The sequence below is a fragment of the Vigna angularis genome, chromosome 7 (genome assembly GCF_016808095.1).
Source record: "Vigna angularis cultivar LongXiaoDou No.4 chromosome 7, ASM1680809v1, whole genome shotgun sequence".
Taxonomy (NCBI): Eukaryota; Viridiplantae; Streptophyta; class Magnoliopsida; order Fabales; family Fabaceae; genus Vigna; species Vigna angularis.
In genome coordinates this window covers 15,368,861-15,396,431 of record NC_068976.1, presented here as the reverse complement: position 1 = coordinate 15,396,431, position 27,571 = coordinate 15,368,861, and the positions used below count along the sequence as shown (strand labels likewise).

Genomic DNA, 27,571 nt, shown 5'->3' with positions numbered 1-27,571 from the left:
ATTGTGTCTAGGAATTAGATGAACTTATTGTTTTAGTTTTAGGAGAGATGAGAAGAAAAGGCAAGGCAAAAAGGGAGGTGGAGTGAATAAAGAATGCAAAGAAGAAAAAGAGAAAGTGGAAAGAAAAGGCAAAATTGTAGGATGAAAATGAGAGGAGTAAGATGAGAAGGATTTTGCGGTGTGAAAGTTAAGAAGAAGTGGGAATGATTATGATGACAATAATAGATTAATAGTTATAATCATAACACTTTCCTTTGTCATCTCTTTTCAAGGCATGATTAGAAAAAAGTTCATCAATCTTCTCCTTCAAAAATCAAAAGAAAAAAAAAGAAAAGAAAAAGTGTTACTTTCCACACCCTATATCTTCCTCTTAAGCTTTTCTCCATCTTATGCAAAACAAAACAAAAATAGTTTTACTTTTCACTTACACATAAAAAATGTTAGTAATGCAGTTTGAATAAAAGCCTTTGACCAGAATTTGAAATATTGAATTTAATTTATTTTCAAAAATAAGAAAAAATATTCATAAATTTTGGATTTTTGTTTTTAAAATAATATTTTGCTACTTTTAAAGACATTGTTCTCACCTAATCATCACTGATTCTAACATTATCATTATTTCTAAATTTTGGATTTTATCATTATTGTTATATTATAACTACTATCTCGACATTCTGCACCTTCTCTGAATAAAATCAATAATAAATGTGACCAATAACATGATAAAAATAAAGATATAAAGTGATCGTTAACTTAAAAAAATAAGATGTAACAAAGGACAAAATGATCTGATAATTGAAAAAAAAATGGAAAAAGTATCATCATTGTTTTCTTCACCTTTCCTCTTTCCACCACTTACATAACTTTTAACACTGTACCATGTTTGTAGGAGAAAACTGCAATACAATTTTATTCCTTCTAGAAATACTGTGCCTATAATTGCTTTATACAACAATTTCAAATCACTCAACTTATTGTACCGTGAATCTTTATAGTAAAATTTTACATACAAAATTTATATTAGTGAGAACTTCACGTTGGATATAATTATTTAATTTGAATAATTTCGTTTATCTAAACCAATAAATCCTTGGTAATTTGGCATGACGTGGTACTTATCAAGGGTTTTGGGGTTTAGTTATAGGGTATTGACTTACAGAATCTTAATTCATAAAGATTAAGGTTTTCCAAATACTTGTAAATAAAATTAGTTATGTAGTAATTGCAAAAAAGAGAGATTAAAAAACAAATAAAATGAGTAAAAGAACGATATTATTGTGATCCAACAAGGAAATAACCAAGCTTGGGCCTTGAGTTCGATGTCAATAAATTGCTTTCTGCACCTCTCTTTTTTCTTCATGTACCAATGAAATTGTAAACCTCATATTATTCCTGTTGAAGACTTCGATAAATCTAAAGATCCTCTTCACCTCCTTCCTTTTCCTTTTATCACTGAATCGCACAAACTCATCACCAACTTCACCTGTAACCTTACCTCCATTTTTATTGTTGGGATTCATTAAACAATGTCATCATACTACAAGATAATGAGATTAAGGTATCATTTGAGCAAAGTTTACATGTTGTGGGTCATACTTTCAAGGTCAGCTTGTATAAAAGACTGGCGGGCTTTATGTCTAAATATGTTTTGATGCATATTGTTGAAAAGTTTGAACGGGTTAGATATGTTGGATTTGATAGTGAATGTTTTCATTAGGTATTGAGGCAAACTCACTCTTTACCTTATACTTGTGAATTAGTTAGATATGACCAAAGAATAATACTTCTTGATGAAATTCATATGATCTCTTGATGAAATTCATATTATATGGACTACATTGAGTTTTTCTAATATTTCATATACATAATTTCAATATGAGTTATCTATTCAATAGAAATATGATCTTATTTTGAATCATTTTAAAGAAGTTTACATTATTAGAAAAAGTGACAATCAAACAGAAGTTACGTGAAATTGCATGTCTTGATAAGACTTTGGTACTTAAATGCATAAAGTCAAAACAAAGACTTCACAAAAGACTTGATCATCTTAATTTGAGAAGTCTAGCAAGTATGACCCGTCATATTTTATGCATGTTGACGCCTTATATTCTATACATGATAGTTATTGTAAAAAGAAAGTCACGCAATCAAAGACAAAAGCGTATGTTCTCATGTTAAGACAAACAATACCAATGTTGTCACCCTTACATTGTTGATATCAAGGTTGATGGTCATTGTGAGTATTAATATATTATTACCTTTGTTGCTAATAGGTAAAGAGTCATGATCACTTGTTTGAATGAATTTATTTAAAGAACTAAATCAATGACGTGATGAATATATAATAATATTAAGTATGAACGAGTCGAAAAAGTAAAAAAAAAATTGCTAGTAGAAGATATGTCATTAATAAGTTATTTCACACATTTAAAAATCAGTTCAACGTTTGGTAACTCTAATTTCATAAGCACTTATTCAATTCTATACAGGTTATGTCTTGGTGTGTTTATCATTGACTTAGCATTACAAAGTAAACCACCTTAGAACATCATGATACACCATGTCATCACAAAAGGATATGTTTACCGTTCACATTTTGTTCAGGTAACTTTAATTGAGTCATTGTTTAAACACTTTTTACATAAAATTAATATTAACTACATCAGCATATCTCAATTTATGCAGATGAAATTGTGAGATAATTATGCCATAAAAAATGTTGATATGTTATGGTTCACACAGTGTTACCATGAAGCTAAGTTGTTGCCCTCCTTTTATCTTAATAGAATAGAAACATTAGCACAATTGTTACGTATTAAAATCAGTATGTTAATCTTGCAAAGGATTGATTAAATTATTGTATTGTATCGTCGAACATGAAGGCATTTATAATATATTTCACAGTTATATATACTTTCATACTACAAGAAGAGGTTCCTCAAAATATATATAAAATGAAAACAAATTTTCACAGATTATATCTTATACAACACTTAAATATACAAAACAAGTCAAATTTAACTACTATGCTCATCGTGTCTCTCAAATACATTACGAGAACATCTAATACAAATCGTTTTGTTATCAATGACATCACGGGCTAATTGTAGTGATGTTTGGGTCCCAACCCATGCTGGACTTCTTCCTTCAGTCACCTCACCGCAATCAATCATCTTTTGTAACTCGTTCGCGATGCGACTAAATATGTCCTACATTCATCAAAATCAAAGCAATCAATCATACAATCACAGTAAACATCATGGTAAATAAATAATGAATATATATGACCTAAATGACTTACCAAACAAGCATGCTCATGCTGTGGTGGTGTGAGTCTACCTCCTTCATCTGAGCTATGACAATGTTGGCGTGGTAAGACACTGGGTCGACCTTCCTTTCCACTAGAAAGTATGTAAGGGTGTGACACACTCTTATACCAATTCATGTAACCGTCAGCACAAGCAGACGCTGAGGTAGCTGGTATCATCCCTGTCACTAGGTGGTCTGCGAAGTGTAACCACCGTTCATCAATGATAGTCAAGTCAACACTATCAATCGTCGTGGGAGATCTCGGAACAGTCTGCTCGTAGCCATATTGTCGCAAGACTCGCTCCGGCATATGACGATGCATAGACGCACCCAAACGAATGAAACCAGAAAAGAGAGTAATTGACTCGAAGGGTTGAGTGATCCTATGCGCTTCATAAGGGTTCCATATGACTCCAGCATGGGTCAAATTATCTAACTGCAACCTAACCACTCTAACGGTAGAGATATGTCGTCTGGTAACATATCGTGCAGCTCGCGGTTGAACTTCTTGATATGCTGGGACGATGTCCCTATTTCCCATCCCTGGAAAGTGCTCGTATATCCAAGCCTATAAAATTTTAAGGAAAACATTCTAACATCATGTGTTTAGATAAAAAGAAAATTAAATTTAAAATCAATTTATATATCATTTACCTGGACAAGCGTGGCATAACCACCCAATTGTTTCGTTTGTGCAAAGCATGCATCACCTAACTGCTCGTACATGTGTGTCAATGCAGCGGCTCCCCATGAATATTTGCCACACATTCTCAGATTCCTAAATAGTAGTAGGTATGACACACTAATGGAAGTCGCACTCTTATCAGCAAATATAGTACATCCTACAAGATGCAACAAGTATGCTCGTGCTGCGCATTCCCAACGCTGTTGGACACATGATTCCTCGTAAACCTCTCGTAGCCAACTAAGTCTTACATGTGCCCCACGACAATGTCTCATTTCTGAGGTCGCATCTTCATGCTCAACTCCCAACAAGTCCACCAAAACTATTGCCGCAGTGGCAAATTCCAGCTGCTCATATGTACAAAATTGTCCCACAATGGAGATATGAAGCAGTGCCGACACATCATCTAATGTTATGGTCATCTCACCAACTGGGAGATGAAAGCTGTTCGTGTCTCGATGCCACCTCTCCACAAATGCTGATATCAATCCCTTATCAGCTGTCTCATAACTTATGTAGCACAAAGGCAATAAACCAGAATTAAGTACATATGCCTCAATATGAGGATCATAAATCCCGAATTTACTCAATTTACGACCATGGGAGACTAATTTCAATTCTCCTCGATCCTAATAGATACATGTGTTATAATATATAAAATACAAAATCATCATCAAAATAACATCAAAGTCAAAATTTTAAACTAACCTCGCCGTCCCATAGTCTATATGCCACGTGATCAACATAACTAACCAGTAAAGAAGGGTCTGATGGTCCTCCAAGAAATCCTTCCTGCTGCTCATTACCCCTTACAGCTAAAGTCACAGGATCTACACTAATCCCTTCTACAGCTTCTGCAGAGTTTTTTCTACAGGCCAAAGACGTAGGCCCCTGCTTGCCTTCACCTTGGCTTGCACCACCTCTCCTCCTATATAGTACATAATTTCATATCAACAAACATTAAAATTGTATTAATCAAATCATAGATACATAACATCTATTGCATATTAATATATGTGCTTTCAAATTTAGAAAACATACATTCTGGAATGTGTATTTCAAAGCATATTTTCACATTTAAAGATATCTTTCAGAATGCACAATCCGGAATGCATCTCACAAAAAATATACATTCTAAAATGTATTTCAAAAACACGCATAATCAAATTTAAAACCACAAATGTCATAACCACTGTCCCCACCCCCTAAAACGGATAAAGAAGTGGAAGATTACCTCTTTAATCAATCACCAGATGCAGGCAAACGTTCACAATTCCTGCTCCAAAAGCTTCTCACCAATGAAAATGGAGGTAAAGGGTGAAGATGGTGAGGAGTATGGACGTTCAATGAGAAGAGAATAAGGAAGTGAGAAGGGTGAATAAAGTTTTATGTTTTTACAAAAATTTTTGCTTAATTAGTCATTTGGTTCCTACTTTCGTCCAAAAATGCCAAAATTGCCAAGTTGATCCTCCAATTTTTTTTAGTCTCAATTTGATACGATTTGTGAAAATAGATGCAATTTGGTTCTAATTTGTGAAAAATTGATGCAATTTGTTCATTTCTATTAAATTTCTTGAAACAGATCAAGGATTTTTCAAAAATCATTGATCCGTTTCAAGAAATTTAACAAAAATGACTAAATTGTATCAATTTTTCAGAAATCATGACCAAATTATGTCAACTTTCACATATCAAAATCATATTGAGACTTAAAAAAATTGAAAGACTAACTTGACATTTTTGGATGAAAATAAGGACCAAATGAGTAATTAAACTTAAATTTTTAAAAGGGTAAAATGAGGTTTATGAGTTTTATGAAGGTGCAAAGAGGTGTAGGAAGAAAGAGGCTCGTTATCAATTGACCTCCAATAAGTGCGCTTAGGCCTCCCTTTCATTTTCATGGTTTTTCCTTCCTACACCGCCATGATTGCACTGCCACACTTTCTAGCAACACCTCTACAATTTTTAAAATGATCATTTTGTCCCTCGAAAATTGAATTCCAAATTATCTGTTCTAGAACAAGCTTTCCAGAATCTTTAGAGCATGATTTCTAGAACAAAATGTTTGGAATAAGATTTTCATAACAGAATTTTCAAAACAATCCTTTTAGAACAAGTTTTTTATAATAGAATTTTCTGAACAAGCTTTCTAGAACAGATGTGATACCTTTTAGAATCAGTTATCTAAAACGAGTTTTTTTGAAATACATGAAATGCATTCTAGAATGAACTTTCCAAAAGGAACTTTTTTCTCAGAACATTCTCTCTCTCTTCTTCTTCCTATGTAAGAGGGATGGTACAACAACGATGGTAATGACAATATGTGGCGACAATAACAATGCAAAGGTAGTGTGATACAATGAGAAAAAGCATTTTAATTTTTTTTTCTGTTAGTAACAATGCAAAGGTAGTGTGATACACTGAGAAAAAGTATTTTAATTTTTTTCTGTTATTATGGGGGTACAATCATTAATAATAAGGGTACAAGAAGAGAAAAAAAACTTAATTTCATTTTAAAACCCATTAGTCAGGTCTATTAGATGGTTTCATTAAATTTAATCTAATTAATAAAGTGAATTCAATATAGATTTAATCCAATTAAATTGGAATGAAAAAATTCAAATCTAGTTTATCTAATTCAAATGGATTTGGAGTGTAGGTCCAATCTATTTTATTGGATCTAGATTTCAAAAAATTAAATCCATGACTACCCTTAATTATTTTTCATCTTAAGTATGTTAAGAACAAAAAGTTCTTTGTTTTTCAAGCTCAGAGAGACATCACAAGAAAAAGATTTCAAGGTTGACTTCTTGTATAAAAATAAATTGGTCTGATAATTTCTACAACATGCATGCAAATTATGCATTCAGCAAGAACTAAGCAAATTTAACAGCAGAAGTCTCAAAAGTGGCACTCACAAAAAAGAATCAATAAAGGGACTTGTGACTCACAAGGATATATGCTGATGCATTCAATTGAACTTTTCGAAATTATCATGTCACACTCGTTAGTTGCACATAGCTCAAGCTAAGCATCAAGGCTATATATAAAATCCAAAAGAACCCACAACACAACAAAAGCACAAATCAGATACTCATATAAACAACTCTCATTTCAAGAGAAACAAATGGGAGCAATGCAAAACAAAGAGGTTGTAGACAGTGAAAATTCCATTAACGAAAGCAACGAAAAATCAGTAACTCATCAGTGAAACAGCATATAACAGTTTAACAGCTAGAGTAAAGATCAGAATAAAAATAAACAGAACACAAATCGATATAAAAGTGAAAGAAAACAGTGTCCAACATTCAATCACCTAGTCTCCAAGGTGCTCATCCTCTTCTTCCTTAGCATCAACAGCATCCTCACCCCCTCCTCCTCAGCAGGCTCATCCACCTCCTTCTCAACCGCATGCTCATCTGTTTCCTCAATAGAATCCTGCTTTTCAGGATGTTTCGGCCATGCGACATTGGAATCAAACTCCTCTGCAGATGGAAAATGAAATGAGTCCTGAGAAATGCCAGGTATGAGGCTCCGTATGCTGCTCATCATCAAAACCTGGGAACGGTACAAGGCATCCAACTTCTGGTGGATCAATTGCTGATCAGTCTCTAATAGCCCGAGTCGATGAGGGATGCTACCAGGTACAGCAGGAGGCGCAGCTCTCACTAAGGGAGCACGAGTTTCACTTCCCATACAGTTTTTCAAAATGAACTGGGCATTAATAGGCTGCCGAGGTTTTTGGAAAGGTGGCTCTGAGACATCAACTCCTGCCCTGCGACAAAGCTCGGTGATTAGAGACGGGAAACTCAGCTGACCAGTACTGCCTGAGTTTGCTGTCAAATGAATCTCCTGAGCCATGATGGCTCCAACATCCATGGATAATCCAGCCATAATAGCATATACCATTTGGGATCTCCTCTCAGTGATATCTGAGGTGTGAGAACAAGGAGAAATGTTGGAATGCAGAAAAGACGTCCATATCTGCGCTAAGGGAACCAAATCGCCTCTCAAAATTCTCCGTTTGTGGCCTGCTGCACTAGTTACATAGTCTGCCCCACGCTTGCACAGTTTTTCAGCCACCTTCAAGTAGTCCTTTTTCTTATTGCACCATTCAACATATTGACAGCCTGATGGACCCAAATTTAGTTCCGTACCCAGGAAACGGTTAATGACTCGGCCACTATAGGATATCTCTTTGCCTCTGACAAAGCTTTTGAAGGTTGGATCTCCTGCTTTGAGCAACATTGCATTGGCATAGAATTCTTTTACAACGGCTACATTTGCATGAGCCGCGTATTTCGTCAATTTGATCCATTTTCGCCTCTGGAGCTCTTGTTGAAACTCTTCGTGTTCACCTGTTTGTAAAACAACCTTTCGTTCCGGTAATAAGTTCCGGTTCTCGACTACTGCGTACCATTGTTGGTGATCTTCTGTAAGGAACCGGTGGGAATCAAAAGATGGAATGCCTTGGGATTTTGAGATCTTCCTTTTTTTCCCGGGTGGTCCGGTTGGAGGATCCATCCTGACAGAAAAAACATTAAAAAAAAAAAAACAACAACAACAATTCTGATCACAAACAAAAAAAGAAGGAAAGAAAGGGAATTCACATTGCCATGAGATCAACAATTGAACCAAAAACATGCATGAGCGGCAAAAGAAACTGGTTGCAAAAGTACACACACAGTTTAACCTCGCCGCTTATGGAATATGCATCACATATAAAAACAGGTGGGTTATAAAAAGGTAGAAACTTTGCTAGAAAAATGTTCACAATAAGACATTTTATCGAACACCTAGTGAGAAGGAACCAATAAATTACCGATAATCAAACAATCACAAGCGCAACAGCAGCCACTCTCTACATCCTTCAATGACATCATCTTAATGCTTCATACAATAGAAAATAAAAAGGGAACAAACCCTAATCCTCATTATTTTCCGGAAAAGAAAAAACATAAAAACTCCGACTTTAAAACGCAATCCACGACTCCCTTTCCAACGTTGAAATCAACATACAACCCAATCACAAGTGAAGAAAACGAGGAAAAGAAAAATAAAAATATTGCTTACTTGAAACGAGTGAGTGGTAGAAGAGAGGAAAGGAAATAGCTTGAAGGGAAATGAAGTGCCCAAAGGGATGGAAGAAAGAGATTTGAGGCACTGAGAAATGGGAAGCTCGCAGATTAATGAAAGTCCCTTAGTGCAAGTGAATTGAAATATCGCTCAGCGAAAGCGCTTATTGAAATATCCCTCAGTGAAGAAGGACTGAAAGGGGCATGTGATGAAATATGTTACAACACACTTATTTGATTAATTTAGTTTTGCATTATAGCTGTTTTACAAATTATAAACAATACTGATAATATTTTTCAAGTTCTGCTTCTATTTATATTTAATAAAATATTAATAGGGTTTACTGATTTGTGGTGATAAAAAGGGTAATTTGGGTATAATTGTCAAAGGAAATAGTGCATAAGAAAAAAAAAGTGAAATTTGCATTTTGTTTTGGAAAAAAGATTAGAATATGAAAGTTTATATTCATTAAAAATAACATTTTGGAAAAAGATTAGAATATGAAAGTTTATATTCATTAAAAATAACATTTTTGGAAAAATGTTAGAATATGAAAGTTTATAATCATTAAAAATAACATTTTGGAGAACAAATAGCATTTGTCAGATGGAGAATATCCAAGGAAAATACATATATGGGACCTAAAATCGGTTTATGATTAATAAAGGGTCTAAGAAAGAAAGATATAAATTAAATAACAGAAAATTGTAGGTTGTTATATATAGCCTATTTATCTAACGAAGTATTATACACAGTTTGAGATAAAGAGGAAGGGAGTTTGTGAGACTTCTTTTGTCGAAGAAAAATTAGATACATATTTTTGAATAAAAAGAAATATTACAAGCTGCTTCTACTTCCTCAAGAGGAGTTTCAAATTGTCCTTCAGTAAGTGAAATCACCGAACTAAAATTCTGTGTATACCTTCAAGAACCACATCAAAATGTTCTTGAGATCAAGTACTTTGCACTTTTTAATGCTGTTATACCTTTTGTATCTACATGGTATTCATACAAAATGAATATTTTATGTTCAAAATAGATTATACAAAAAAACCAAAATGTGTTTTCTGTTTTGTAGTTTTTGGGAATGAAACCTCAATCCAAACCAGAAACATGTTTCCATTTAGTATCGTGGAGTATTTGTAAAAAGAAAAACTAAAACAGAAGATATATTTAAGAAAAAATGTATGTTTAACAGTTCCCAGCATATAACTAGAACCAACATAACATTCTCACGAAGATGGCATGTAAAATCAGTGACTACACTACACAATCACACAATAAACAACTGTAAGTGAATGACATTAAGAAGAAGAAATTGTTTCGGAAAAAAGTTATGTGGAAAAACATTTATAGCAATAGTAAGATTACCTCTTCTAACAATTTTCTTTTGGAAAACAAAGTTGTGATACACAGTACAAATGTCACCTGCATCGGTGCATGATGCTTTCAATAACCATTGTTCTCAAACATGTGGAACACATTATGGTCAAATGCATCTTAGAAACTAGTTACAACGTGTCATGGTCCTCAGAGACAAGCTACAAGAACAGACGCACATAATAATGACATGAAATTAGAGATTTCACGTGTACAAGTATACTTTGCAGTTACATGTAGACCTCCATGCTTATAAATTTGGAGGATTGACATAGAGGACAGAAACTAAGCTTACTTTCACAATCTTTACAGAGGCAAAGATGCTTACAAGGTAACAAAACCATGGTCACTTCATTCACTCTGCAAGCCTTGCATGTCATCATCTCTTTCATATCAGTGTTCTCCTTAGAAAGCAGATGAAAATCAAGGGTACGGCCATTGCAGCAAGAAGCTGTGTCATCAACCTCACTGTCACCACATCCTTCTTTACTATCTCTACTTTGGACATATGCTTGCTGAAGGTTGAACTTGAGAGCAGCAATCATGTTTTCATTGTATCTTGCTCGCTGCTGCCACGAACCAGCTTCCACAGTCAACTGCTCCATTCGGTCTTCAAGTTCCATGTTCCTCTTGTTGATGCTTTCAACCTCAGCTTCTTTCTCGCGAAGTTTCTGAAGTACTTTGTCTTCTATGAGTGAGACACTCTGAAGCTGTGTTGCTTGAACCTTTTCTAAGATTGATTGACGCAGCCTTTCACCCTATTAGAAAAGAGAAGATTAATTATGTTGCATATTCATATCAGATAGTTTTTTTCCTTCATTTATATAGATGCCAAATCACGTTAAAAACACAAGTTGTAATGTAGTACATAAGTATTTGAACTTAGAAGCAATTAATTAAAAGAAAAGCAGTTTTGTTGATACTGTCATAATGAAGCAATGACAAACCTTCATAAGATTTATCTTTTTCTTGCATTTGACAAACCTTCTAAAGAAACTAAACTGATCCAATTATTCCATAACAGCAAGAGGCAGCAAAAAGGTTGATTACTCTCCTGAACAAGTAAAACATTGAGCATCTCATATGCATACTACATCCTTCTACTACCTTACTAGTCATATATATTTTTATAAAATTCCATCATTGGATTTTGAGCACTCACTATTCTTTTAAACTAAAAGTTTTGAAGATATATGAAAGTGACTGTGCACTTGAGGGTCACCTTTTTCCTTCAAGTGTGGACCAACATAAGTTCTTTAATAGAAAATATGCAAACTTTAACAAGTCCGAAATATGAAAAGCATTACATGGAACAGATAATAGATCATTAACCATTGACATTGCTTGCCTTTATAAGTTCAGACGAGAATTTGGGGGTAGGTCATAGATTAGACTTATATAGATGCCTAGAACGGATGCAGGTAGATTCTCCATTTGATCATGGTAATTCAGCACTGTCAAATGAGAATTCTCTAAGCTTCCATTTCCATAACTTATAACTCACTTCTAATAGGTATTTCCTTTAATCATGAAACTTGAGAGCATGTTTCATACAAATCACAATATCAGTTAGAGAAGAGATACTCGCACAAGCCTAGTTCAAGCAAAAACTTAGCAGGTGCAATTATCAACAGTAGAAGATACAACAGGTTTACATCAATAATGAGGCTAAATGGGTTTAACATTAAATAGTTTACCTTGAACATGTAATCAATAAAATGGTAAACTAGGCATCAAAACCTGAGCATACCTGCACTTTGAGAAATCTATCTATCTCTACATCCTGCTGCTGCAACTCACGCTCAATGTCATCGCCAATGAGCGACAACAAAGCTGAGTCTCCGGTGGATGTCAGGCGAGTATTGTCGAGTGACAAGCCTAACCCAGTTGAAACTGATCGTGGTTGGAGAAAATCAACAGAAGATATCTGAGAATTGTTCTCCAAAAAGTCCTGTTCTTTAAGTCTCTTCCTCTCTGGCTCCAAACCATAATTCCATTGCAATTGCAAATCAACTCCACCATCACTGCCATCAGCAGGAGGAACAGGACCCGGAGCAAACCCAACAACATGAACTAGACAACAACATAAGAAAAAAAGCCATTACACATAAAATCTACTTGTTAACTTACTATGCCAACCCCACAACTACACCATAAGAAATGTTTAGGAAAAACACACAAAAAAGACTCGAAAAAATCTAAACTTTTCTAGTGGTTGAATCACCCCACAATAAAAATGAAACAACTTTGACTAAAAATGACCAAAAGAGCTGCCACCAACAAGTCTAGCTAGGGTAATTTCCTAAAGGGTTAATATTTTTCAGAGCATTAAACATATGCAACTAGAAATACAAAGGAAGAAAACTGAAGAAAAGAAAGGTAAAGATGAAGAATTTACATACAGGGAGGTATGTAGGGTGGATGCTGGGACTGATCTTGCAAATCAGTAGGGTTGTAAAACGCCACCTGCTGTGGAATCTGACCATCTATTGTTTGCAGATTTCTGAAAGCAAAAAGAAAACAATAAAGGGGGGAAATATAAAGAGGCAAAGCAGGTGAAATTGTAAATAAAAATTAAGGAAAAAAAAACCAAAAGGGTTGAAATGAAGGGAAATGGTTTGAATTTCATTAAAAATTGAGAGGATAGTTATAGTAAATACCTGAAGGGTTTGGCCTGTGGCTGTTGTTGTTGGGTTTGGTAGTGCCGTTGGAAGTGGTGCTGAGGGAAAGCCATGGATGGAAATTGAAGAACACCACCGAGAAAAGGAAATGGAAATGACGAGGTGGTCGATGCAGAAGTTTCTTTTAATTTCCACACTTGCCCCTCATCCTTTTTTTATTCATTCATCTCATAAAATAAAATAAAATAAAATGTTGGATTAACCCGAATGTGAGAATCTGGCCCAAAATTACAACTAGGGATTTCTTCTTCCACCCCAAAATTTCAACCTACATTTTCATGAATTTTAAAATTCTAATTATACAATCTAAAATATTCTGATTATACAATCTAAAACATTAAATATCAATATTTTTGTATTCTGTAATATACCCCATGGGGGTGCATATTGAAATTAAGGAATACAGGAAGAAATGCCCATACAACTAACATAATCAGGGTGACTTGTTCTTTTTAATCAACATCGGGTGGCTGCTTGGACATTTTGTTAAATAATTTAATTAAATGTTCATTTAATAATTTTTAAAAATAAGAGCTTAATCGTAAGTTAAAAACAATTTTCTTTGACAAACTTTTTTGTAAAGCTTAGAGAATCTCTAAAGGTAAGAGGGGCAGCTCAGTAAGTTGTATAACTTCATTATTTATATTTTTCTTATGATTCTTAGTATGATACATCAGTTCTTAAGTTTATTAAACTTAAGCAGTGATTTTTTTTCAATGGTGAAATTCTAATGAACGTTATACATCTTTTTTTTTGGACAACCCGGTTTGATACCATTATTCTCCATTGTTACAGAAGAAAAGCATTTTCCATCGAAAATAATCTTATTTCAGTAAGAAAAATATGTGATAGAATCATAACCAATTTTCATAAATTCAAAAGAACTTTTCAAACACCACCTTAAGATACATCTATTTTAAATTCGAAATGTTGATATTGTATTTATACTGGTATAGGAATATATTAAATATCATTAAAGTTTAATAAAATTTATCACGATTAGAAATCTCACTGACTATAAATAAAATAAATTTAGATTATATAAATAGATATAAACATCATTTTATAAGTCAATCCTATAAAATCGAGTTAACTTAAAAGAGTTATTCCAATAGTATTAGAGTTATGCAAAGTTTAATTTTACAAAAATTTATTATTTATTGAACCTATTGTATTTATCGTTATCAAGTCACTGTTAAATTATTGTCTGTTACTCTTAATATATATATATATATATATATTTTATACAAGGGAAATATGTGGAGATTTCACCTAAAAATAAAATGAATTTTAAATATATAAATAAATATCAATCTCATTTTATAGACTGATTTTATAAGGTAGAATATTCTTTTAAGAAGACAGTAAATAGTTGAATTTACGTTAAGTTGATTTATTTTGAGTATTGTTAATTAAAGAAAAAGACAATGTACAGTCAAGAAGGAAAGCTCAAATTTCTAAACATCTTAGTGTAGAGGACCACGTCTGAAGTTAGAGGTAGAAATGATGGAACATGATTAGTGATCATTACTGTGAAGAGATTCCATAGAAGGAATTTAGCCTCTTGTTTCTTTGTTTTTTCATCAACATGCATGTCTTAATCTTCATCTCATGCTCCAAGTCCTTTTCATTTCCGACACTCCACTGACTCCTTCCTAGCTAGTAGACGGTTGGTTACTCATTGCATGTTTTTCTTCCATAACTACGCACTGCTAACGGTTCGTGCTTTCCCCGTAAGTGCACATGCTTCTTCTCTTTCTCTTAATATTCTGTCTACATTTTATAAAGACAACTTTTTCCAATTTTACAATCATTATTCACACTCTTCTAGACAAGTAGATTCCAACAAGCTCAACCACTTCAATAACAAAAGAAAATAATTTGTAGCTTGTTTGGTTTTGAATACACAATTCACGTTCCTAAGTTATTCACATAAAAAATAGCGCAAAAAACAACTATTAGAGCTAAGGTGAGTTATGTCAAAAGTACACATGGCAAATCCACACATGCAGCTACTGTTTTTGTGTTCTAGTTTGATTAATGAAGCCTAGTGCAGTTGTTTCCACTTTAAATAGAAATAAGTCACTGAAAAACATTAACTGATATTACTGGCATAAATACTAATAATGTTTTCTCTGTTCTAGCATAGTGTAGATCGATATGTATCCAATAATCCAAGAATATAACAGATCCAAAAACATCACAGGTTGCAATGTCTAATAATGTTCATTTGCTTCATTTTGCCTGATGAAGTTATAATATACTTGTACATCTTTATGGTAGTGTCGACGAGGGCACAAAGATTCTGTCAAATGGTTACCAATAGCACCACGATCAACCCAATGGAGTGTTTGCAGTCAGAAGATTTAAATGTAGATTATAATTCCTGAACAAAGCTACCCTTTTACAAGGTGACTTGCCATCTCTAAAATAAATCCATTTATCCCTCGAACTGATCAAGACAAGTCTGAAGAAGGGTTCTTTCCAATCTTTGGTGCATCCATAAACAGTTGCGGCATGTTGTTGTAGAGTGTATCCTTCATATTGCACCAAGAGTTGTTAAGCTCAACATATATCAAAACAATAAAGTACTGATCATGAAGATAAATTATTATATAATTCTGAATCATGAAACGTCTATGATTCTTTCTGATTAATCTCCACCTATATAGCATATAGATAGAGTTTTGGAATTTGTACTATGAGCACATGATGATCTCATCTCAGAACACAATGATATTGAGGAGTCGAAGTATTAAGCATGAACCTTAATAGAAGGATGAAAAGTGGATGGGGCATTGGAGGTGGCTAAACTTGTCACTGAGGGCACAACATGGGACTGATCTGAGATGCTGCATTGCTTTGGAAAACTAAAAGCATGCCGAACCAAGCTTTCTTCATTTGAAGATGATGCAATTGCACTAGTAGAATTCTGAAGTCCATCACTCTCATCAAGGTTCAGCCCAGTCTGAGGCATTATCACAGGTCTTAGTTCTCCTGGCAAAGACATTGGATGCAAGCTCAAACCATTTCTCATCATTAACATCTGCAGAATCAATCACAGACACTAAAGTAACCATTAGACAATGAATGAGTAATAGACTCAAATAACCTAAATCTGGCAATACCAACTTCTAAGCCTTCTCTTTTCTTTTTTCCTCCATCAATTAACTAAAGTGAGTCAATTAATATTCAGCCACTTGGGCATTTTTACATGTTCGGGATGTTGTACCTACTCTAAAACGTATTAGAGTTGTGATATAAAAACAGGTGATTTATGTGTCTTAGCCTAAAAGTTTAAACTTTTAGGATAGATGGTTCATAAACCAAAGCCTCTGGGGCCTAGTGGTCTAGAGTGTGATCATTGTTGTTCTTTTTCTTCTAATAAAAAGTTAAATTTCAGAACGAGGTGGTAAACCTATGCATTGTTCTTGCTTCAAATGCAAGGACTCTTGTGAAGGAAGTAATATAAAAACCATGCGTGTCTTCACCTAACCACCTAGGCTATGTTTGAATTGAAGTTAAGAAAATACTTTTACGAATTTTAATGCATAATAACAAATTCTAATGTATACCATATGAAGAAGGAAAAAGTAATTGCTTTGAAAGTAACAGTACTTTTGGTTTTTCCAACTTTAATCCAAACACTCTCAAGTTTTCTGAAAAATTCAGTTTGTGAATAAATGTACCTAAAAGAGTTCAAACAACTTTAAGAGGTCATTTAGTCTTTTGTTCATCGACGGCACATGCTATGGTTAAGGTCAATGTGTACAACAAGAATATTCAGGAGTTCACTGCCCTCTCAACTCTTAAGTTAGCACGGAAGTAAAGTTTATCTTTTGGTGACTAACAAAAGAAACTCCATGTCAAATCATGGTTGAGCATGCGAATAAACAGTCATCATATCTGCTGTTTATTGATTCTATGACTCATAACTTAACCGCATGACAGGTTGATTGCACTGTCCAAAACAGATTATGAAGTTCTCAACTGTTCATCTCAAGTGAAAATCTAAAAAGAAAATGTGTCCTTTCATTGATCACAAAAATACAAGAAAAGGGTACTTGTAAGTAACACAATCTTAATAAGTTACTGTATGGTTCAGGACCACTATGTGTAAATGGTCCCAGCCAATCTCTGTGACTTAACCGGGTATCATACAATAATTTTTATTCCCTAACATAGTCTTTAATTATTGGTGAATATTCCATAGAAACTATAAAATTATGAGTGAGCTAAGTAACAAAAGAATTGTACAAGAAAGTATTCATGAAAAAGAAAATCTGTGAAGTACTTAAAATGAAAAGGACAAGGGAATACATATGAGCAAGTAGAGAACGAAAGACATCTCCCAGGAGTGATTATATAATATCACAAGCCGAATGAAAGAAGACTTACTTGCACTTGAAGCTGAAGCTGCTTTAAATATTCTATGGCCTCATCTAGCATTGAAGCTTTGTCTGTCTGTTGACAACAAACACAAAGGACTCATCCAGAAGAAAATAATCCAGAAAAGAGGATAGAAAAACCTTTGTAAAATAAATTAGCTTAATGAAGAGGAAAAGGATTAGATGAATGTATGTAGTGATTAGAAATACAGTACCTTGTTAGAATTCGGAATTAAATTCTGCAAGGCTTTCATTTTCTCGTTAATCCTACTCCTTCTTCTCTGCACACATCAAAATCATCAATTAAAACAAAGAAAATATAAAAGTTTCTCATAAAGTTGAAGAATAAAAGAACCTTTTCAGACAAATTATGGAACTCTGCAGCTCTACTCCTCTTTGACGAAGAACGTGGTGGTGGGACAGGTTTCGTTGCCTCCACACTCTTCTATCAAAAACAAAAAGAAAGCTCCACTCACTAACAGAAAAAAGGCATCCAAAACGCAATTTTTAATTTTCGAAAGATCTACCCAACTGTGTTCCAAGTTTCCTCAAAGCTATGAGGCTAAAAAGGCATTAACTATAAGCAAAATTTTACAAAAACAAAAAACTTTGAAAGGCTTTTTCAGTTTTCACAATCACAATTATGACAACATCAGCCATATTCATGTACAAATTTTCACAATACCAATCATCGCAATGAAAACACAACCGGGGTGATCAGAATATAAAACCTTGACTAATAGCATTAGAGAATTTAGACGTTGAGCAAGTTTCAATTTTGATATTTAAATTGAAGAGTTGTGTCCAGAGGGTGTGTGCAACGGATGACAGTTTTTTGTGGGGGAGCCAAAAATAAACATTGGAGGGGAGGTACCTCAGAAGAAGAAGTGAAATCAGGGTTGTGATTATTGTTGTGTTGTTTGAAGGTGTTGGCATCAGTTGCAGGGATGTAGTGATGGGGTTGAGAGAAATGAAAAGTTGAGGGAGAGGAAGGAACAGGGTTGTTGTTGTTGAGGTTGTTTGGGGTGAAATCAGAAGCAGAATGATTAGGGTCCATTCCTGGTGTGGGAGGGTTGTGGAGGAGTTGGTTGAAGAAGGTTGAGAAATCTTCTGAATTAGGAGGGAAGGTTCTGCCAAGAGAGGATTGTGGTTGGTGCATGTCACCAGCCATTGAACTTGAAAGTTGAGAGATCAAAGAAATGAGAGAGAGAGAGAGAGAGAGAGAGAGAGAATGTTGATGATGTTATGGTGTGTTCTGTTATGCCATGTTATGCTCTGCCCAGCAGGTTGGAAATAGTAGCAGATAGGACAAGAGATTTGTTTAAGCGGCGGGATTAACGTTTTAAACTGGTTTTATTAATACTGTTTGTTTGTACGAGGTCATTTATTAATAACTTTCCCTGTTCAGTTACCTAGACAAAAATATAAACAATTAAACTAATCAAGAAATCACTTGAGAAAATATAGATCTATAGATTAAATAATTAGTTATCTAATATAGTGAAAATAAGTGAGAATAAAAAATGTAATTTAATTTATAAGAAAATAGATAAATAAATAAAATCATATGAAAAAAAAACAATAACATCTACTTCTCTTAAAGTTTAATCATAATTTGTAATTAAGACGGCTAAATATGTTTGTAGTGTCTCATTAGGCAATCAAGATAAGGAGTTTTAACTGAATTTTAAAATTTTAAAATTTTAAAATATTGAAAGAATTTCTAAGCGTAATTACTTATCATTATTATTATTATTATTGTTTAGTCTTTGAACAATAATTGATGTTAAAACAAGCTAAACGTATTCTCCTTTTATCTTGTTAGGACATTAAAATTCTATATCAGCCACTAACTTTGTTACTTTATCTTAATTTATACTGAATTCTTTATTATAACTAAAAAATTACTGACTTTTATATCATTTTATTTTAAATTCATTTACTAGTTGATATAATAAATATATTTGCAATAATAATGAGTGAAAAATAGAATTTGTTTCATTTTGGTTTTAAAACTAAATAAAAACACTGAGTATTTATGTTGATGATTGAGTTATGTTCTATATGTAAAAGAGTTTAATTATGTAATATGATAACATAAATTCAAACTTCTATCAACGGAAAAATCTTGGCTTGTGATTTCTAATGACAAAAAAAATGAAATGTTTATTTTGAAAAATAATTAATAATTTATTTTGGTAGTCTGCTAAATATTTTATCGTAGATGATAATTAATTATTTATTACAGTATCTGAAAGAGTTTATTTTTTTATTGTTATTTTATATTTCCGTGTTGAATTTTATCAGCTGTTTAAATAGTTTGACCTGTGAGATTGCAATACTTAAGACCTGCGAGACAGTTCACAAATTGATCAGAATAAAGAAAGAGAAAACCAATTCAATCATCATACCAAAAAATATTTAATTATTTTGGGAAATTTAAACTTTATAAATATTATATTATACTATTTCTACAATGATTCATATTATACTTTTCCTTTGTAACAATTACACTGGTTATCTATAGTGAAAAATAACGTAAACAACTACCACTCAATAATAATAATAATAATAATAATAATAATAATAATAATAATAATAGTAATTATTATTATTATTATTAGTACTAGTAGTAAAATATAGCTGTCATGATTATGTTGTTTTATAATTTTTTATAAAAAAAGTTATATTTATTGCTGTTTCTTTTTTTAATTTTATTTGTTATATACGTTATATTGAAGTGATAAAAAGAAGTTGTATTTATAGTTAAACATTTTAAATTATTAAATTTGAATTGTATAGTAACTATTTTTTTTATTTACAGAGGAGTTATTCCCAACAGACATGTTAGTGAGTTTCTTGTTTGTTTCATTTTCTCCCATTATGTTTTTAACTTTTTTTTTTCTGATTTCTGTATTTTTTAAACCGACATATTATTGCAAATTTTGTATTATTATTTTAAAATATAATTAAAAATAAAATAAAACTATCCGTATATATCAAATGGAAGGATTATTGTTATGTTGTTACTATTATTATTATTATTAAAATTTTATAATAATTACTTGTAATTTATACAATGATTTTATTTTGGGTCTCTTATTACATATCAAAATACTAAAGAAATAAAAATAGTGTTGAATAAATTATTACACTAGACATTTATCACATTTTGTATCTTTTTATTTGTGTCTTATCGGATTTTTTTCCTTTTTATCTTTATAATCATTTTTCATAAATTTAAAAGAACGAAAAAAAATACAATTTGAGCCTCTCTATTTTATTCAATTTGTAATTTTCATTTCTCATATATTTATCACATTTTTATTTTAATCATCTTTTATCAATTATGCATAATTTTATTTATTTATATCTATCTACCATAAATTGGCATACGGATACTCAAATAAACATTTTTCGTAAATTTAAAACAAAGAAAACGATAAATAAGGTTTCAGTATAATTTAATCTCTCAAATTTACGCAATCTGTAGGCTTGATCTTTTACGTTTTAAAATATGTAATTTTGATTCAATTATTAATTTTATTTATATTTTAATCAATTGAATTATTTGAATGGGTCTCGAATAATTATGCCATGTTCACGATTGAATTGAAAACAAGAAATAATATAAAGGATTTGATGAAAATTATAATGTTTAAAAATTAAAGAGAAAAGCGAGGGAGAGAAAGTCAAAAGACGTCATAGTAATCTTCACCGCTTATCCAACCAATTAATTAGAGAGACAAAAAAGTGCAATTCCCGAGGCTACTTTTGGAAATGTCTTCTCTCAAATTTCCAAATTCAGCACCCCTACAACTAGACGTCCCAAAACGTGTTTGTTATCAAGAACACAAAACTTGTAAAAGGGTAAAAGATCAAATCAAATAAATTGCAATATAAATTTAACTTGCTTACTTCTAGTTGATTTCATGATTTAAATGAATTCTAATTGATTTTATAAAACAAATATTATATTTAATATATATTATAATTACTTTTTATTTTTTTTAAGTGGATCAAAGTAATTTGTTGAATTAATATAAGATTTGAAAGAGTTTAAAAATTAAAATTTGTTACAAATTGTAATAGGTGATATATCGGAAAGAAGTTGTGGTGGATTGTCATATTGTTAAGGAATAACATAAAATTTGGTAATATTAAATGAATATTTTTAATAAATATTTGTGGTATATTTAATTATTTGTTTGTTGATGAGATGGGTATATGCATCATAATATTTAGACTATAATTCTTATTTGGTTTTAATTTTTGTTTCAATTTTTTATTTGGTCCTCTCTCTTTTTTGTCCATTTAAGTTTTAGATTTCTTTTAAATTATTCAATTAAGTTTATTGATGTTAATGCCATCTTTTTAATGTTATTTGTTAGTTTACAGTATTTTTATTTTTTTAATTATTTTCAGTTACTTTTAAATTGTTTTTGTTGTCACCGTGTTAATGTTATATGACAGTATCATTGGTATATATTAGTGTCAGTGACATGTATCAGTGTTAATATCAATACCACGTGATAATGTTTTGTATTTAATTAAGTTTGTATATTTAAAATTTTAACTCAATTGAGTCCAAATTGTCTTTTAAATTGAAAAATTTTATTTTTTTTAAATAAGACAAAATTAGTAATTAAGCCTAATTAAAATAAATATATATAAATTAAAATTATTTTTTAGAATTTATATATCAAATTACTTTATCTAAATATTGAAAATAATTTAATTTTTAAATTTTAATTTCAATAAAAAAAACATCCCTATTTTAAATATATAATTTTTTTAAAATATTAAAAATGTATGTCTAAAGTGACACTTGTAATTTTTAAATTTTAATATTTGAATTACAGTTTTTTAAAACAAAAGAAAATACATATTTTTAATGACTTCAAATACATTTTTTTAAGTAAAAGAACTTATAGTTTTTCAAATGATTTTTGTTTCAGTTATGGGGTCGAGGTTATATATTTATTAAACTCTGAGTGTCCTGATCTTTGGCTTTGCTACCGGATCATTTTTTACACCGTTTGGTCAAACTATGAGGTTACTTGTAGAAGGATGCCAAAGTAAGTAAAGATTCGACAAGTTCAGAAGTTAATGTGTAATCAATTCAATCACCTATCTCTGTACTTTAAACTTGTATTTATAAATTTCGATGTGAGCTTTGTAATTTGAAGAATCAAAAGAACATGGTTTATAAGTTCTGAAATTGTTAGGTGAAAGGGATAAGTAAAGGCTATTGCACGGAGGTTAGAAGGCGTAATACCTAAATAAAACTTTTTATTTTTGGATATATTAGTTGCTTTGAAATTAAATTGTGTTGTGTGACTGAGAAATACCAACAATTATTGTATTGATATATTTTTGATTAATTATATGGATATGGATATTTCTAAGGAGAAATGCTTATATTGTATAGTGTAATGTATACATTGGTGTAGGAGTTCCAAGGTGAAGTCTTCTTGTCTTTACTAAATTCTAATGCTTATATATACAAAACAATATTTAAGCAATATGTATGAAATAATATTATGACTTAAAGAATGAAATTGAGCTAACCATGTCATGGTGGTTTTATGATAAGGATGGTGATATTGGGAGAAAAAGACTGTTATTGATGAAGTTGAATCTATTATATTAAAAGTTTTTAATAAATGTAAGACTTTACGAGAACATCGATATCGTATAGATATCATATGTATCCGTCTTCGAAATTAGAGTCTTATAAGTTTATTTGTATTTAACGTTGAATAATGAGTTTAATTATTTATATGTGATTGCAACTTTGTTGATATGATATGAAATATATGATTATTTTTTATCCTTGCATTTTTATTTTGTTTTGTGTTTTGTTTAATGGAATGATTATATAAATATATTATAAATGAACAGAGGATAATGTAGATGAACATGTAATTAATAATACTAAAAATGTGGAATTTGAATATTATATTATATTATATGTAAATAAAATATGTATTTTATATTAGACATATGAATAATATAGAACTTCTTAGACATATATGGATATGTTTTTTTTATTTAACTTTCATATATAATGTACCTATGAGTATATGAGTATGTGATTATGTAAAATGGTCAATGACTATTAAATATAAAATAAAATTGTCTGTAGTATATTTATAAGTATTTTGGATTGTTACAATATCAAAATATTCCTTTGTTATAATTAATTTTTGTCACGCCCCAATAATTACTCCGCTGAGTCACCACTGTGCTCTCATTAATGCACCGTGACACGCACACCCTTCCATTAAAACGCACTCACACTCACGCTGCATGCATGCTGACAAGTGTCACTAGGGAACGTTCTAAATGATAGTGGGATCCAAGTGGCAGCATGCGGATGGACAATTGTCCTACGTGGGAAGAGAAATTAATTTCTCTGGAAAACTCTTCCCATTCCTCTGAACGCTTCATCTTCTTCCCCAAATTTCTGATCTCCTAAATTCTCCATCTTCTCTCTAAAACCTTTCTTCTTCTCTCTTCTGTAACTCACCATCCTTTGCTCCGTTCACGTTTCAGCACCATGAGAAAACATCCCTGCACCGTGAGCTTTCCATCAAACCGAACAGTTTTGGATTCTGAAACGGGTAAGTTTCACGTCCTTAACTGCTCTTCATTATCCTCATGCAAGCCTCGTTTTGAACTGCATGCACCTTCTCTGAACCAATGTTGATTTTCTGTAGTTTTAGTTTAAGGAGTTTGGGTTGGAACGTAAAGGGTAGAAGAGTTTATACTGGAATCGGGTTTTCCTTTTGAAGAACGAACGCGCAATCCGGGTAAGGGAAGCTTATTAGATTTAATTCATGTGATCTCTGTACTGCATGTGCGGGTGTGAAGTTTGAAAATATGATTATGATTATGAGATAATATATGAAAAAGTGATGCATGTATGTACTGAGAATTGTATGCTTGAGTATATGAATGAATCTGTAAAGTTGTATGTCGTATGATCTTGGTATTGGATGATTGGATATGATTTTTAATTCAACGCTTGAGAAGTATGAGATATGTTATGATATGATTAAATGAATGTAAGTATACTGGAAAATATGGTTACTGTATGTGTAATGTAAATATGAAAATCATATGAAAATGAACGTTCGTCATCGTACGGTCATATACCGTTCGGTTCCTTTTTAAAAATGACTTAGAGTGAGATTCCTTCATACGGAAAAAGGTTGTGTCTTAGAGCGAGCGTCTTCCTTTGAAATGCTATTTGAGCGTTCGTCCAAACAGCGCTCGGTCTTACACTGAGCGTTCGTCTTAAGTAGCGCTCGGTCTTACACTGAGTGTTCGTCTTAAGTAGCGCTCGGTCTTACACTGAGCGTTCGTTCTTAATAGCGCTCGACATTGAAATGAGCGTTCGTCCTAAGTGGCGCTCGGTCTCAGACCGAACGCTCGTCCATTTCCGTAAATTATAATGAGCGAGGATAGCGCTCGTCCTGAATTCCCATATGCGTTTGTCCTAAAATTTGAATAGCGTTCGTCCAATTTATTTAGTGACGTTCGTCCAAATTAATTATTAAACGTCTACTTTCGCGCTCGGACAATTACTGGCGGTTCGTCCCCTGAATTAAATTGTGTTCGGTTTATTTTATTCAACCAACTGGTGAGGTATCTATCCATTGGATTCGTTCCAGAGTCATTAAACTTAAATTATTCTAAGTATTTTTCCGATTGTACTAGAGTTAGTTCATTTAACTAATTCAATAATTCTTTCTTGGTCTCGCCCTCGACGTTCGTCCTCATTATGAAGAAGAGTGAACGTTCGTCTTTTTAAGAAAGTGGAACATAGAATGAAAATGTATTCAAGAAGATAAATTAAGATGTGCGACCACTATGAGAACTGAAATTATGATTTTTGATTTTGAACGAGCGTTCCAGGGTGGAACGACTCTTGGTTGGAAATTGAGATTTGTAAAGTATGAATGTGGCAAGCTTAGCTGGCGGGTCATCCTGATATTCCGTGAGTGCTCGTTCTCAAGTAGAGAGGAGTATGTCATGCGTGGGAATGGCAGGAGGTCTTAGTCCATAACTGTAACTTGGACAGAACAGACTAACCTCAGGTGGCTGCTGACGAGTATTCCAGCTATCACACCTGGGTGCATGGACGTCGTAGCTACACAGAATTTATACAGTCCGGACGGTCGTCTAGTATCAGGATTTTTAGATGACATTTACGTATGAATTGAATGAATATGTTGTGAACTTACTTGCTGTATTTAGTATATATGAAATGTATGCATTGGCTTGAATTAAATTCAATAAGCTTACCCTGTGTTATTTCTTTGTGTTGTCGTTCGTCCTTGAACCTCCGTCTTGTCTATGCAATGATCATCCATGTGGATGTGAGCAGATGGTGAGGCGTTACTGGAAGAAACGCTGGAAGAAGAAAATTTGGAGGACGCCAACCTTGTAGAAGTGGAAGTGAAGGCCGAACAGTGAGAGCGTTCGGTTTTAGCCATAATTGTTAGACTAGCGAGCGTCCGTGAGCGAGCGTTCTTTTGCCCTTGTAAATATTAGGACGTTCGGCAATAGCCTTTTTGTAAACTTTTCGTCCTCTTTTGTTTTGTAAACGCTCGTTCAATTATATGCATGGTAGGTCGTTCGGCCATTTTTCGTCTTTTAATTTTCTTTTCTTTAAAACTGTTTTGAGTTATTAATATATGTGATTATTCTAAGTATATAGTTGATGACTGTATAATTTTGGGATGTTACAATTTTAAATATGAATATATATATATATATATATTACTAACTTAACCTATTTTAATTTTTACCAAGTTAAATTAAAATAAAATTTAGGATGTTATAAAAGTCACATATAAAACATACAAGGAAACAAAATTGCAATTTGTTGAGAATTGTACCATAAAAATGATTTTGATGAAAAATTACTGAATTCAAATAGTGCGTGGACAATTCTTCTCACAAAGTTGTTCAAAAAGTTACGAATTGATGCTTGAATTGCTGTTTTTTAATAATTATGAATTGAAATTACAAAAAAAAAGGAGGTTAAGTTATTGAAAAGGTCCTCTACTTCAATGTTTCGTTCATCCTGTTAGTTATATTTTAAAAAGTTCAATTTATCTATAGTCTCATCTATAAAATTCTCTCATATAGTTTATGTTATTTTATTTTATTATATGTGTATACTAATTCTTAAAAATATTTAAGAAAAAGTTCACCTAAAAGATCTGTTGTCGTTAATATTTTCAAAATAATTTAAAAGTACCCTTCCATCAATGTAATTTAAACACAAACGATTTAGAACTTGTATAATTATTAAAATTTGAATAATTATTAAATCATTAAATTAAAATTATGCACTATGCGCATTTAGGTTTATAGATAAATAATATTTACTAGTACGAGGGTATTAAAAGAAAATCGAATAATTATTTCATTTGTTGAGATTTCTTGTTAGTAAAAAATGATCAATAAGCCTTCATAGGACTTGGATAGTTCAATAAAATATTTAATAAATATAATAAAATAAATTATGATAATGTAAGTTATAAATATTTAATATTTATAAAAAACAAATAGTAAAAAGAATATTTCATTAACATATACACAAGTTCAATTTAAATTGGATTGGTCCTCAAAACCAATACCGAAATCCAGTCCAGTCCAATAAAATATTCGTACCTTTCAATAAATCAATGTTTTTAGTTCTCAGTGCATTGAATTTAACTGATTTAGATTACTCCTATGGAAAAATAATATTTTTTCACAAATAATAAAATAGATAATAAGATAAAACTATTTTTACATAAACTACAATCTATTTTCATAAAGCATTTTAAAGAACTTCCTACAACAAGGTGAAAACATCTCATAAAGATACAATATTTTCCCATAAACTCTTTCACTTGCATAAGATAAAATGCAGATAAACTCTTCCAACCACAGATCAAATCTGACACAAATAAATTACTTTAAAAAACACAATGCAAGATTGGTATTTCACATTTAATCATTTACCTTGAATCCATAGATCAATCACAT

General features: G+C 32.0%; 3 protein-coding genes across 6 annotated transcripts; all 3 read right to left on the bottom strand.

The window, feature by feature from the left end:
• Nucleotides 1-2,924: 2,924 nt before the first annotated feature.
• LOC108338319 (uncharacterized) lies at nucleotides 2,925-10,921 on the bottom strand. 2 transcript variants are annotated; one of them, XM_052880562.1, is made up of 6 exons: nucleotides 10,781-10,921; nucleotides 7,314-8,522; nucleotides 4,706-4,925; nucleotides 3,967-4,626; nucleotides 3,305-3,880; nucleotides 2,925-3,212 (listed from the first exon to the last, which is right to left on the bottom strand). In XM_052880562.1, exons 2-6 carry the CDS (start codon nucleotides 8,519-8,521, stop codon nucleotides 3,021-3,023), a joined length of 2,856 nt encoding a protein of 951 aa, XP_052736522.1. In that variant the 5' UTR covers nucleotide 8,522; nucleotides 10,781-10,921; the 3' UTR covers nucleotides 2,925-3,020. The 2 variants fall into 2 exon arrangements, with proteins under 2 accessions (XP_052736522.1, XP_017430607.1); XM_017575118.2 differs by lacking the exon at nucleotides 10,781-10,921 and adding an exon at nucleotides 9,071-9,280.
• Nucleotides 10,482-13,271, bottom strand: LOC108337052 (probable BOI-related E3 ubiquitin-protein ligase 3). Its single transcript, XM_017573490.2, has 4 exons — nucleotides 13,113-13,271; nucleotides 12,855-12,955; nucleotides 12,203-12,525; nucleotides 10,482-11,210 (listed from the first exon to the last, which is right to left on the bottom strand). Exons 1-4 carry the CDS (start codon nucleotides 13,184-13,186, stop codon nucleotides 10,683-10,685), a joined length of 1,026 nt encoding a protein of 341 aa, XP_017428979.1. The 5' UTR covers nucleotides 13,187-13,271; the 3' UTR covers nucleotides 10,482-10,682.
• A 1,957-nt stretch (nucleotides 13,272-15,228) lies between these two features.
• LOC108337263 (transcription factor ALC) lies at nucleotides 15,229-18,803 on the bottom strand. 3 transcript variants are annotated; one of them, XM_017573748.2, is made up of 6 exons: nucleotides 18,396-18,803; nucleotides 17,877-17,966; nucleotides 17,737-17,802; nucleotides 17,532-17,597; nucleotides 15,901-16,179; nucleotides 15,229-15,670 (listed from the first exon to the last, which is right to left on the bottom strand). In XM_017573748.2, the coding sequence occupies exons 1-6, from the start codon at nucleotides 18,690-18,692 to the stop codon at nucleotides 15,590-15,592; spliced, it is 879 nt and encodes a 292-aa protein (XP_017429237.1). In that variant the 5' UTR covers nucleotides 18,693-18,803; the 3' UTR covers nucleotides 15,229-15,589. The 3 variants fall into 3 exon arrangements, with proteins under 3 accessions (XP_017429237.1, XP_017429238.1, XP_052736521.1); XM_017573749.2 differs by having other exon boundaries at nucleotides 17,877-17,963; nucleotides 18,396-18,786; XM_052880561.1 differs by lacking the exon at nucleotides 17,877-17,966 and having other exon boundaries at nucleotides 18,396-18,786.
• Nucleotides 18,804-27,571: the final 8,768 nt, after the last annotated feature.